This window comes from Podospora bellae-mahoneyi, chromosome 6, assembly GCF_035222275.1.
Source record: "Podospora bellae-mahoneyi strain CBS 112042 chromosome 6, whole genome shotgun sequence".
Lineage (NCBI taxonomy): Eukaryota > Fungi > Ascomycota > Sordariomycetes > Sordariales > Podosporaceae > Podospora > Podospora bellae-mahoneyi.
In genome coordinates this window covers 1,926,520-1,939,152 of record NC_085885.1, presented here as the reverse complement: position 1 = coordinate 1,939,152, position 12,633 = coordinate 1,926,520, and the positions used below count along the sequence as shown (strand labels likewise).

Below are 12,633 nucleotides of genomic sequence, written 5' to 3'. Positions count from 1 at the left end.
ACAAGGCAATCTCTGAGGTGTATGCAGCACGCTGAAACCAGATGCTGTTTATATATGCATCCGGTGCGACTGGCAAATGTATCCAGATTGGATCCTCTTTTAAGATGTCGAAGTCATTATATATAGCCAGGTCATCTTCACCTATGTAATGGGTATGAAGATAATAGAGACCTTCAGTCCAGCAGAATGAATATCCAGTGACGCCCGGTCCATTGATTCGAAATGGAACCATTTGAAGACTTTCGAAAGGCATCTCAGGTTGCAGAGATGAAGGGCGGCAATACAGCTTGAGGGTAGCTACGTTCTCCCGCGGCAATGGCGCGGAGAATGTCATATTGTGGAGATTCAATGAATATGTTGGCGCATTCACTATATTTCGGAGTTTCACGCCATGTATAAATGGAAAATGGTCGGCCAAGTGTACCCTCGGGTGAATAAGAGGCACTTACATCGTATTCTGCCTGGAGTACCTGGGGGACGAGAGAACCCGCCACCAGAATCCTGGTTCAAGATGTTCGGATGAAAGATTCATTTGCTTGCTCTCGGTACTAGAAAAGAGCAGGTCCCGCATGCCCAGGTTGATCTTCTAGCACATAGAAGATGTTGACGTCGGGGGTCATTTCCGGGTCGTACAATTTCCGAAAGCATTGCGCTCGATGTATGTTGGAGAGTCCACAGACGTATTTATAAACCCCAATGTCAATATACCGTGCCCAGATGGTTTGCGAGAGATCCAGGTTGTGGTGTAGGTCTTCACGGGCAGTATACAGTCCTTGTAGCGTAGCAATCGTGTACTTCCCAACCACAAGCTCGGATATCATAAGGCACAGCTCATGAAAAAGGTGACACCACATATCACCCATTTTGGTAGCCAGAAGCTGCACCATCCTCTTTTTTCGTTTGATATCGTATGATGGCACTGGTTCGAACGAGAAGGCAGTGATGGTGAGGAGGTCGTGTCGAGGATTGCCTGCATAGTCGAAACATTCTGCGTGATATACAGGGACAGATCTGTTCAAATAAGACTGATCATGAGCACAGGCTGGAGGGCATGGCTTGAACTCCTCCTTCAATCTTGGTACATCTTCAATACTATGCTCATTATCTATGAACGCAGAGTAAACTTCACCATGAAGTCTTGGTTGGCCAATGATTAGCAATAGCTGTGTTTGGGGTGGGAGTCAGACAACTTATTGGTAGCTACCATCCATTCGTTAGGCTCAATTGGGCAGGTGGAAAGGCGACACCGGCGAGGGACACAAAAGCCAACCCATGGGCAATCAGATAGGGTATCGGGGTTGTGTTCAGAGTCGTGATCAGAGTCGTGATCAGAGTCGCGATCGAAGTTGCGCGCGGAGTCATCGACAAAGTCGGGACGGGAATTGCTGTTGTCGTTATCCATGCCGAGGCCTAGTGACGAAGAAAAGCCGAAACGTCGAATTCGAAGGCAAGGAGTTAGAGTTTAATGCAAAGGGACAGATGAATATCATCTCAGCCAACAGCGGGCCATTGACGAGACCACAGTATGGGCGACAAGGCCATCATTGGTGAGACTCGTCCAAGCACTGTACTAGATGCACAGCGCTTGAGGCGCAGCCTGAAACGCTGAAGACAAACCACCGATGGGCAAGGATGAACCAGCCGCCGGTAACATTTGAAGATAAACCGGTGGTAAGCAGCATGGTGGTCCTGAATGGTAGAGCTGTGGGAAGGGGTCTGGGAAGATTGATAGTGATAAGCGGTGGACGATGACACCAACCTGGAGCTGCCCCACCTTTACACCATGATCTTGACCCCGCGGAAGTGCATCTATCCCCACTTTGAGCATCTTATGGATAGATAATCGTACATCTCTTCTCTTTCTTGTTCGTTTCAACTACAAAAGGCATTCCTCATTTGTGAATTTAACCTCTATTAAGAGCCGAGGCCATGTCGTCCCAATCCCCGGCTTTGCGAGCAGCCATTCTGATTGTCTCAACGACAGCTGCAAAAGACCCCTCCACCGATGCCGCAGAAGCTACACTACGCAGTGTGTTCGAGCAGGATGGTGGCAACCAATGGACGGTTGCTGAGACTCATATCGTGAGCGATCACTCGGCAGAAATCCAGCGTCAAATTACCACTTGGACGGAACCTGTGGAGGAAGGCAAGCACATCAACTTGGTTGTGACAACGGGTGGCACCGGCTTTGCCATTGCTGACCGCACCCCTGAAGCTGTGTCGCCATTACTTCACAAGCAAGCCCCTGGTCTCGTTCACGGAATGCTAGCAGCTTCTCTGGCTATCACTCCTTTTGCCATGATGTCCCGCCCCGTTGCGGGCGTGAGGAACAAGACGATCATAATAACACTTCCTGGGTCCCCCAAGGGCGCCAAAGAGAACCTCCAAGCTGTAATCAAGACACTACCACATGCTTGTCTTCAAGCAGCCGGAGCCAATTCTAGAGCTCTTCACTCTGGTGGAGTGAAGAAACTTGAGAAAGAAGCAGGAGTGGGCTCCCAGGGCCTTGCCCAGGCTCAAGCTCACACTCACGGTCACTCTCATTCACACCATCATGACCATGGCCATAGCGGTCATAGACACACACATTCGCACGGCCACGGCCATGGACACAATCACGGAAACTTAGTCAGACTCTCCTCTGAAAACCCCAAATCCAACGACCCATCGCTCGGCCCCAGCCGACGACACCGCTCCTCCCCATACCCGATGCTCTCGGTCGACGATGCTCTCTCCCTCATAGCCAAACACACCCCATCCCCCACAACCACCACCGCCAAAGTCACCCCTGACCTCGTCGGCAAAGTCCTTGCTCAAGACATCTACGCCTCCGCTCCCGTCCCAGCCTTCCGCGCCAGTATTGTAGACGGCTATGCCGTTGTCGTCCCCTCCTCTGGGCACCTCCGCGGAGTCTACCCCGTAGTTTCTACCTCCCATGCCGCGCCCTCCTCCAACCTCGTCCCCTTGAAAGAAGGCCAGATTGCCCGCATCACCACCGGCGCGCCCTTACCCCCAGGCGCCAACTCCGTCGTCATGGTAGAAGACACAGTCCTTATCTCCACGACCAAAACCACCCACCCAACCACCGGCCAGGAAATCGAAGAAGAATCCTCCGTAGAAATCCTCTCTGACGGCATCGTTAAACCTGGCGCCAACATCCGTGAAATCGGCTCCGACATCCCCCTCAACACCCTCCTCCTCCCAAGCAAGACCCGCCTCTCCCCAGCTTCTATCGGCCTCCTCTCCAGCATCGGAACCCAATCTGTCAAATACTACTCTCCACCCACAATCTCCCTCCTCTCCACCGGCGACGAAATTGTTGACCCTTCCCTTCCCCGCGAATTATCCCTCGGCGAGGTCCGCGATTGCAACCGTCCAACCCTCATCTCAGTCATATCCCAAGCAGGCTTCACCCCTCTCGACCTCGGGATCGTCTCAGACAAACAATCCAACCTTGAGACCACCCTCCGCCAGGCCCTTCGATCCTCCGACATAGTCCTCACCACAGGCGGCGTCTCAATGGGTGAATTTGACCTCCTCAAACCAACCATCGAACGCTCCCTTGGCGGGACAATCCATTTCGGCAGAGTCAACATGAAGCCCGGCAAGCCCACCACCTTCGCTACCGTCCCAGTCAAGAACAATGACGGGACGAAATCCCAAAAGATGATTTTCAGCCTCCCTGGCAACCCCGCCTCGGCGCTGGTGACGTTTTATGTGTTTGTTCTCCCTGCTTTGCATCAGCTAGCGGGCATTAGTCCAGCAGGACTCCCAAAAGTGCCAGTGGTGCTAGGTCACGACTTTCCCGTTGATAAATCGCGGCCAGAATACCACCGCGCCATGGTGACCGTCTCGAAGGAGGGGAAACTCATCGCCACTAGCACAGGCGGGCAGAGAAGTTCCAAAGTAGGAAGTTTGGAAGGGGCGAACGCACTGCTTACCATGCCGGCGCATGATGGTCCGATCAAAAAGGGAGAAAAAATCGAGGCGCTGATGATGGGCGAGTTGAGGAGTGAGCTGGCTTGATCTTTTGTCTCTTAACTTACGATGTAAACGAACAAGAAAGTTTTGAAGCCATGTAGCGTAACCACAAGATTTGAATTATGGCTGTTATATATTTCTCTGCACCAGCGAGCAAAAAGAAAGTGGCATTCAAGTACCTCTGGAAAAGAAAATGATCACCTGGTGAAGAAAGGAGAAGTGAAAAATCAAAAAGCTCACCAACTAGCTCTGCTAGTTGGATAGAGACAACCAGTGGTTTTACTTGGACTCGAACGGACACCCCTTGGTACTCTTTGGTCCTCACCAAAGTCGAGGCCGCGACTCCCAACACTGCTGAGCCATTTGCCAAGAGCAGAGTCGAAGGAGTCTCGTTCAGTGACGGAAGGAGCGAGAAAGGCAGTATATAAACCCCAGAAGGGGAGGAGCGACATTTGGTGGTAGTCACAAGATGCGGAAGGAGCAACCTGATGCTGGTTGGGTGGCAGGAGCAGCATCACTGTTTTGGAGAGATCAATCAATATAGCCAGTCTCTTTGACTCTGTTCTCCTTTGTACAATAACCTTAGCAAAAAAGGAGCATCTCTACTACTACACACTCCCCACCACCTATCCCCCAACCCCATCCCCCAAGTTTAATACATATGCCTGTCCATCATCATCGATGCCAATAAAGACCAACCAACCAACCAACCCATACCCCCTTAATAGCCCATTTACCGCCCTAATTTCTTCCAAAAAACGCCAGGTGTGATGAAGAAAAAATGAAGCTTGCTTACTACAACACAGACGACGACGACGACGATGACAAGACACGCTCGCTATAGCAGTCTCAAATTCTCATGGATGCGTGTTTCTTTTTGGGGGGGGGGGGGAGAGGGGGGCGGCGTCATATATGTGGTGGTGTGTTGTGTTGTGTAAGATATGTGTAATGTACACCGTTTCGTCATCCTTGAATGATGCGTGTGTGATAATGATACGTTAGAGGTAGTTAAAACCACAAGACAAGACAAGACTGAAAAGTTGATCAGGAGTGCATTCCGAAATCCTCAGCCTTACCGGCAACGAGAAGTCCAATGATGAGCCCGAAGAGTCCAAGAACGGAGCTGAAAATCTCGATGACGAGGATCTTGACGAAGCTGTGGCATATGATGTCAGTAGCCGTACCTTGATCATGTTGTTGATCGCGGGCGCACATACAGAGTAGGATCGGCAGCATCGGCAAGAGCAGCACCGCTACCGTTGATACCAACAGCAACACCGCAAACAAGGTTGCACATGCCGACAGTCAGACCAGCCCAGAAGAGCGCATAACCTGTAAAGTAGGTGCTGCCAGAGTATACATCCGCGCCCTCGACGGGGGCGAGCTTGGCGGAGAAGACGATGGCCATAATGACGCCGTAAATGGCGACGACCTCACAGAAGATAATCGAGATCAAGTTCTTGGTTCGGATTCGGGGGGCCTTGACACCGCCACCCAAGATGGAGGAACCGGTGATAAAGATACCCCTGTAGTTTGCATCACCATGTTATTATGCTGTTGCTCTACCCAGAACGATAGGGGTTGGTCCATACCATGCTGCTCCTACTACTGAAAGGCCGATACAGAGGGCAATGCCTGTGTCTGCCCACGCGTATGGAGAAACGGATTCGAGAAAGGCGCCGACCTAGAACAAGCGATTCGTCGTAAGCATGCTGTCGAGACCGCGTAATGATGGCTTGCGCTGATAGGAACAGATCGAATGGATGGACGGATGTAATCGTACATTGAATGCTTCACCGTTTCCAGTAAAAAGCATGTCTGGCGCAGTCAATGTGGTTAGCAAAGGAAGCTCTTCATGATGGCCATCTCGCCATGCATGCTGCTGCGCTGGTGTAGGCAACTCACAAGCTCCCACCACTGTCAGGAGGGTTGTTATCCCCGCAACCCCGTACGTTAAGCTCATCCTGACTGATGTATTGATTGCACCGTTGTTCGGGTTCGTGGTCGATGCTTGTCGATCGAAAAGGAGGCGGTCGTCAGGTCCCTTTCCAGAGCTTCGACAGTTCGTTCATCGGCTTTGATGCGTTGCGTTGCTTCCAGGTTCCCCAAAACACAGATGTCCAATGAGCCAGTCCACAGCGCCGCCAACTGCCAAGCCCGCAGCTGCTACGTTGGAGACAAGTGGATCCCTTGGCACGTGACTCAGACAGCTTCGCCTGCTTCCAGCTTTCTCAGCCCTCATTTTCCCCAGAAGTATTTAAACCACCCAAACTTTTGAACTTTTCATCAAACAACCACGCCATCAGACCCTGCGGTATCAAGAAAAACGCACTAGACATAAGATACAGACACGATGGCGGCGAACACCGGCTTTTACGATTTGTATCGTCATGGAAGGTACATATTTACTTGCACGAATCCGCCCTCTTGATGGCTGCGCGAGCCCCATCCGCGGATGCGGTGGCGCACCCCAAGGCAGCATAGCAGAGCAAAACAAGCCGTTTCACTGCTGCCCACTTCTTTCCAACACAGATCCATTCTTCATCTCCATATCGTAAATTCAGGAAGTCGAGTTGCTGACATTCCCTGTCGGGATACAGTCTCGGCTTGACGCTGACGGATGCCCTCGACGAACTGATTGGCGATGAAAGTATCGCTCCTCAGCTCGCCATGAAGGTGCTGACTCAGTTCGATCGTGTTGTTGCCGAGACGCTGCAAGAAAAGGTCAAGCAGCGCTTGACTTTCAAGGTGAATACCATCTTCTTTCCACATTCCTAACCTGAGGGACGTTGTACACGAACACCCATCTATAACCCTTGCATACACACAACCCTTCTTTGCCTGCCCTCTCACGGCGAGTGGTAAGAACATGCAAGGCTAACAACGAGGTTACACTCCTCTCACGTTACAGGGCTCCCTCGACACATATCGCTTCTGTGATGAAGTCTGGACCTTCTTGATCCGCAATGTCACCTTCAAGATGGACGGAAACCAAGGATCGGTCGTCGCCGACAAGGTGAAGATTGTGAGCTGCAGCGCGAAGCGCAACGACGACAAGTAAGCGCCGTTCGCCAAGCGACCTGAGCTTTTGTCACATCATGGACTTTCTTTTTTGCAATGGCAAGCTGGAGTTGGGCATTTGTTTTCGAGGCATATGGGCATAGTATGGGCGGTTTATAGGCGTTTATGGTCAACCTAGAGGTTTTCATATGCGGTTTGCTTTGAGTTTACACACCAGCAGAGATTTTTATTTATACAGCAGCTCACCAGTCGTCGAGACTTGAGCAAAAAATCATTGGGATGAACAGACATGGGACTGAAGAGGCCCTCATATCACATATCGTTTGTTCTCATGTGTCTCGGCCGGATGGCCTGGGAATCTGTGATGATGAACTGAGCCAATCTGCAGTCGTGTCTTGCCCACCACCTTGATTGATATGGAATGGCCATATATGTTGAATATATACGACATGAAGTTTCTGAACTTGCTCAAAAGCGGGCAAAGAGACTATCAAGTATCTAAGTAAAACAGTTTGCAAATGAAGGTATCATCACACTGAAAAGGCTCCCCTGTTCTCTAGTGGCACGTGCACCACTACAGGGGCCAGAGTTGACATCAATCCAACAAGAAACACACTCATCTTAAACTTTCTTCGTGAGGACAGCATCTCAGAAGTGCAATTGAGAACTTATCAAGCAATTATCATCTCACCTATCACCGCTTCCAAGTCTCGGATTTGCATGACTCGAACTTAGACAACCACTTCCAAAACCAACAGTGGGACACCGTTTTCGTGAACAACGAACCTCAGCCAAGACCTCCATCCCACATCCTTGGAAACGGCACAAAACAGGAACCGAGGACTTCTGTGCGTCCCCAAACCGCAGGCCTTTTTGTTCCGGGCCATCCGCTACCCCCATTCGATAACGGACGGGGATCAATTGCTCTTTAAAGCCAGCCAGTCGGCCTTCCTTGTTCAGCGCGGCCCGCGTCTGTCCCCACACCACGACGACTCAAACAATGCCAATGACAAGACAACAGGCGCAGCGCAGGCTTGCTTCTGGGTTGGATAATACAACAACCACCTCCTCGGCTGTGACTTCTTCATCGGATACGAAAGTAACATCTCTCAAAAAGAGAGCCCCGCCAAATCAGCCAACGGTTGCAGAGGATGAGAAGGACAAGCGTGGTATGAGCCGGCTATCAGATGAGGAGCGTCCGCTCCTTCCGGAGGGTACAGCCGTTGATGGGGGTGGTGTGCCATCATCGACGGTGAGCTGGACGAAGAGGAACGAGTGGATTGTTTATGCGCTTGCTAGCGGGGCTTGTGCTGCTTTTAATGGTGTTTTTGCCAAGTTGTGAGTGATTCTTTGTCATGTCGAGTGTGTGTCTGGGGCTCAAACTGATGACGATGTTAATCTCTGCAGGACTACGACTGAGTTGACGACTACACTGTCGATGTGGATTGCGCGCCTTGTTGGCCTGGAGAAGGCTGAGGGAATTGTTGAGGTTGGTGTGAGAGGTGTAAGTTCACTCCATTTTATGAATCAAGCCATGTAGCTATGTATCTGACATCTTCAACAGTCCTTCTTCTCCCTCAATCTCGTCTTCAACGGCATCGTAAGTACCGTTTTCACTTATGTGTTCCAAATGGCCTGATGCTTGCATACCCCCCCCCCCTCCCCTCTTCTCGTCCCCTTGCAGATTGCGTCAATGGCGTGCAAATCCATGCATCCACCACCTCAGCTGAGTGGTCCAGCCCTACGAGGCTGCGAATAATACCAATTGTGCCTCTTCACCAACCCCCACCCCTCACCCCCCTCCCACTTGCAACACCCTCACTTTCAAGTCGCACTAACTCTTGCCTAGATGTGGACCCTCTTTACAAAAGCCCTCTCAAAGGGTAACTCTACGACTCAAGTCTCAATCATGAACACCTCCTGCAACTTCTTCATCACCGCCATCCTCGGCCTTGCCATTTTCTCTGAGGCGCTCCCGCCATTGTGGTGGATGGGGGCTGCGATGCTTGTGGCGGGGAATGTCATTATTGGGAGCAAGGATGAGGGGGTCAAGGAAGCAGTGATGAGTGATGGTGTAAGTGTGGATAGGATGTCACTGGCGACGCAGGATGATGGGGTTGAGGGGAGGAGGAGGAAGAGTGAGGATGATGAGGAGGAGGATGAGGATGTGTTACAGGATTTAGTTGTGGAGGAAGAGAGGTGAAGGGGGTGTTGGTTGATGTGATACCCATTCTGGCGAAGAGATACAAAACATGTAGATTTTATATGTATACAGAACTCTGGATTGTCTCAACCTGATGTTGTCTTGAGATGCTCAGCACTCCAACTCCCATTGGATCACCACACCGTCAACCGGCGCCCAGCGGTTATTAGCGGGGCTTTCTGCTTACAGGGGCCTAACGATAAGGGAAAGGAAGCTTAATCCGACGTTTAGTGCGGGGCACCAGTTTTTGGCGTGCAGGGAGGCGGGCGAGAATCAATCCAGACAACCCCAATTCAAATCTTTTTTTTTTCGCTTGCGACAACCGCCCTTTTGTGTCGTAGCAGCAGAGTAGGAGCTTTTCACACCCGACCTGCATATACATCTCGAGAAGGGAACGTGGTACAACATCGCGCTGGGGCAGCAGCAAATCAATCAAAGCCGCCGGCAATGGTCTTCCCCAATGACTGGGAAGGGTTCAGCCCCGCCATCATGGGCAGGGTGATGGACTGTGAGTTTTGTTCCCCCACCCTAGGTCCCATTCGCTTTGTATGGTGGGCTAATATGTTGTGTTCCCCTCATATTGTAGATGCTATAGATCTCTGGCACGAACACCGCATCCCTATTTTGCTTTCGACGGCGTTTATCCTTACTTTTTTGAGATTTTACCTCCGGTTGAACGACGCGCAATCAGAGCAACAGAAATTGGTGGCTTTGCCTAGGGCGTTGAATACGGACGAGAAGAAAACGGCGACGACGACAACAGAGAAACTTGACAAGGTGGTGGTGAAGAAAGTTTCCGGCTCGGAGGGTTCGTCGGGTGATGATGAGAAGAAAGAGGGAGTAAAGAAGAAGAGCGCCGGGCCGAGGAGGATAAAGGGTGATACGAGTAAACGGGTGAAGAAGGAAGGGGGAGAAGCGAGGAAGATTCAAGTTTTGGTCTTTTTCTCTTGTTTGACGGGGAGCACCGAGAAGATCGCGAAGCAGTTCGCGGGGGCGTTTGAGGAGGCTTTGACAAAGGCAAAAGGGGAGCAAACGACATTCTTGCCGCCGCAGGTGTTGGATCTCTCGGAGGTGGACTATGATGAGTATTTCATCAGTCCGCCAAAGACCGAGGGGGAGGAGAAGGTGGATTACTTTTATTTGATCCTGCTGCCGAGTTTTAATATTGATAGTATCAACGATACCTTCTTGGAGCACCTTCAGGAAACACACCACGACTTCCGGATTGATACTTCGCCGTTGGCGCCGATATTGGGGTATTCGGTGTTTGGGTTTGGGGATAGGGAGGGGTGGCCGACCGAGGAGGAGGGGTATTGTTTCCAGGCGAAGGAGGTGGATAAGTGGATGGCGAAGTTGAGTGGGAGGAAGAGGGCGTATCCGCTGGGGATGGGTGATTGGAAGAGGGACGGGAAGGAGAGATTGGCGGAGTGGAAGAGTGGGTTGGTAGATGTGTTGGGTCAGATTGAGCAGAATGGTGGGCTAGGGGAGGGTGTTCCTGGTTCTGGTGATCCGATTGAGAGTGATGATGAGGAACTTGATGATGATGGAGAGGTGTATGATGACGGCGCTGAGCAAAATGGAAAGTCCAAGAGCTCGGGGGATTTGGGAGATCTGGAGGATCTTGGGCAGATTATGGCGGCGAGCGGCAATACTGGGAAGAAGTCGCCTGGGCCGATCGCGGTCGATTTCACAACCGAAGGCAAGCCAAAAAGGAAGGCTGCTGCCCCGGCCGTCATCAAGGAAATGGTACCGACGGGTTCACCCACATATAACTCCTTAACGAAGCAAGGCTACGCCATCGTCGGCTCTCACTCGGGTGTCAAGATCTGCCGCTGGACAAAGTCTGCCCTGCGCGGCCGTGGCTCCTGCTACAAGTATTCCTTCTACGGCATCAACTCTCACCAGTGCATGGAAACCACACCATCGCTCTCCTGCTCCAACAAGTGCGTCTTCTGCTGGCGCCACGGCACAAATCCCGTCGGCACCAACTGGCGCTGGGTCGTGGATCCCCCAGATCTCATCTTCAACGGTGTGAAGGAGAATCACTACAAGAAGATCAAAATGATGCGCGGCGTCCCTGGAGTACGAGCAGAGCGCTTCGCTGAGGCCATGCGCATCCGCCATTGCGCCTTGTCACTAGTCGGCGAGCCCATCTTCTACCCTCACATCAACGAGTTCCTCAGTATGCTCCACAAGGAGCGCATCTCCTCCTTCCTTGTGTGCAACGCCCAGCACCCCGATCAACTCGCCGCCCTCCAACACGTCACCCAGTTGTATGTCAGCATTGACGCCTCAAACAAGGAATCCCTCCGCCGCATCGACAGACCCCTCCACCGCGACTTCTGGGAGCGATTCAACCGCTGCCTCGACATCCTCCGCGAACGCCGCTTCCAACAACGGACGGTATTCCGCCTCACCCTCGTCAAGGACTTTAACCTCGAAGACGAAGTGGAAGGCTACGCTGACCTAGTCCAGAAGGGACTCCCTTGCTTTGTCGAAATCAAGGGTGTCACCTACTGCGGAACATCCACCTCGTCCTCGGCAGGTCTGACGATGCAAAATGTGCCCTTCTACAACGAGGTGTGTGACTTTGTGGTGGCGCTAGAAAAGGCGCTGAAGAAGAGGGGGCTGAATTATGGGATTGCGGCGGAGCATGCGCACAGTTGCTGCATCTTGCTGGCGAGTGACAGGTTTCACAAGGAGGGGAAGTGGTATACTAGGATTGATTACGAGAGGTTTTTTGAGCTGCTGGAGGAGAGGGGGCCGGATGGGGAGTTTACGCCGGAGGAGTATATGGGGCCTGAGACGCCGGAGTGGGCCACGTGGGGGAGGGGAGGGTTTGATCCGAGGGATCAGAGGGTTGATAGGAAGGGGAGGCCGGTGGAAGTTTCATAGGGGTTTATAGGGAAGACATGGAGTGTGGGATTCAAAAGGCGTTTTGGGGATTATGTAGAGAATGGACTACTAAAATGGAAAAGTGGGACATTTTCATGATACATATGTGATACAATACACTTGGTACTTGAGGTTTCTTTGTTGGTGATGTGTTGGGTGAGTGAACGGACTACCTACCTACTTACCTACGTAGCGAAGATCGCAAAGGGTGAAAGGAGGTGATTTGCATTCTTCGGATTCTTTTTGACCATACCTATGTCTCCCTCTGTTGAAAGCGATTTTGTGAATATGGCAAGATTGCTGATTGTTTGCAAACATTAGTTTTGGTTGAACAGTCTCTTCATGCTGTGTGCGATAGAACCCGCCTTGAGTTTGTTGCTTTAAACCCACACGAGCGGAAAACCAAATGAACAGTGTTAGAAGACTTGTCTCTTCTAAATCAAATGCACCATGCTTCTTTTGTCCAGAGGCTTCACATTCTCCCGCTCTCTTCATCTCAGGGGCATAAACCAGCACAAAACCCAAGCAGCTTC

At 51.5% G+C, this 12,633-nt stretch overlaps 5 protein-coding genes across 5 annotated transcripts; 4 read left to right on the top strand and 1 right to left on the bottom strand.

The window, feature by feature from the left end:
- Positions 1-1,806: 1,806 nt before the first annotated feature.
- QC761_601860 (uncharacterized protein) lies at positions 1,807-4,026 on the top strand (the record flags this gene model as incomplete). Its single annotated transcript, XM_062880642.1, has 1 exon — positions 1,807-4,026. Exon 1 carries the CDS (start codon positions 1,930-1,932, stop codon positions 4,024-4,026), a length of 2,097 nt encoding a protein of 698 aa, XP_062729512.1. The 5' UTR covers positions 1,807-1,929.
- A 550-nt stretch (positions 4,027-4,576) lies between these two features.
- vma16 (V-type proton ATPase subunit c'') lies at positions 4,577-6,516 on the bottom strand. The gene is made up of 5 exons (XM_062880643.1): positions 5,887-6,516; positions 5,765-5,799; positions 5,574-5,665; positions 5,199-5,507; positions 4,577-5,137 (listed from the first exon to the last, which is right to left on the bottom strand). Exons 1-5 carry the CDS (start codon positions 5,942-5,944, stop codon positions 5,026-5,028), a joined length of 606 nt encoding a protein of 201 aa, XP_062729511.1. The 5' UTR covers positions 5,945-6,516; the 3' UTR covers positions 4,577-5,025.
- toa2 (Transcription initiation factor IIA subunit 2) lies at positions 6,089-7,268 on the top strand. Its single transcript, XM_062880644.1, has 3 exons — positions 6,089-6,378; positions 6,582-6,729; positions 6,893-7,268. Exons 1-3 carry the CDS (start codon positions 6,335-6,337, stop codon positions 7,040-7,042), a joined length of 342 nt encoding a protein of 113 aa, XP_062729510.1. The 5' UTR covers positions 6,089-6,334; the 3' UTR covers positions 7,043-7,268.
- A 327-nt stretch (positions 7,269-7,595) lies between these two features.
- QC761_601890 (uncharacterized protein) lies at positions 7,596-9,295 on the top strand. Its single transcript, XM_062880645.1, has 4 exons — positions 7,596-8,340; positions 8,410-8,506; positions 8,567-8,602; positions 8,852-9,295. The coding sequence occupies exons 1-4, from the start codon at positions 8,003-8,005 to the stop codon at positions 9,203-9,205; spliced, it is 825 nt and encodes a 274-aa protein (XP_062729509.1). The 5' UTR covers positions 7,596-8,002; the 3' UTR covers positions 9,206-9,295.
- Positions 9,296-9,464: 169 nt separating this feature from the next.
- On the top strand, positions 9,465-12,100 carry YPO7 (Fe-S oxidoreductase; the record flags this gene model as incomplete). Its single annotated transcript, XM_062880646.1, has 2 exons — positions 9,465-9,713; positions 9,801-12,100. The coding sequence occupies exons 1-2, from the start codon at positions 9,653-9,655 to the stop codon at positions 12,098-12,100; spliced, it is 2,361 nt and encodes a 786-aa protein (XP_062729508.1). The 5' UTR covers positions 9,465-9,652.
- Positions 12,101-12,633: the final 533 nt, after the last annotated feature.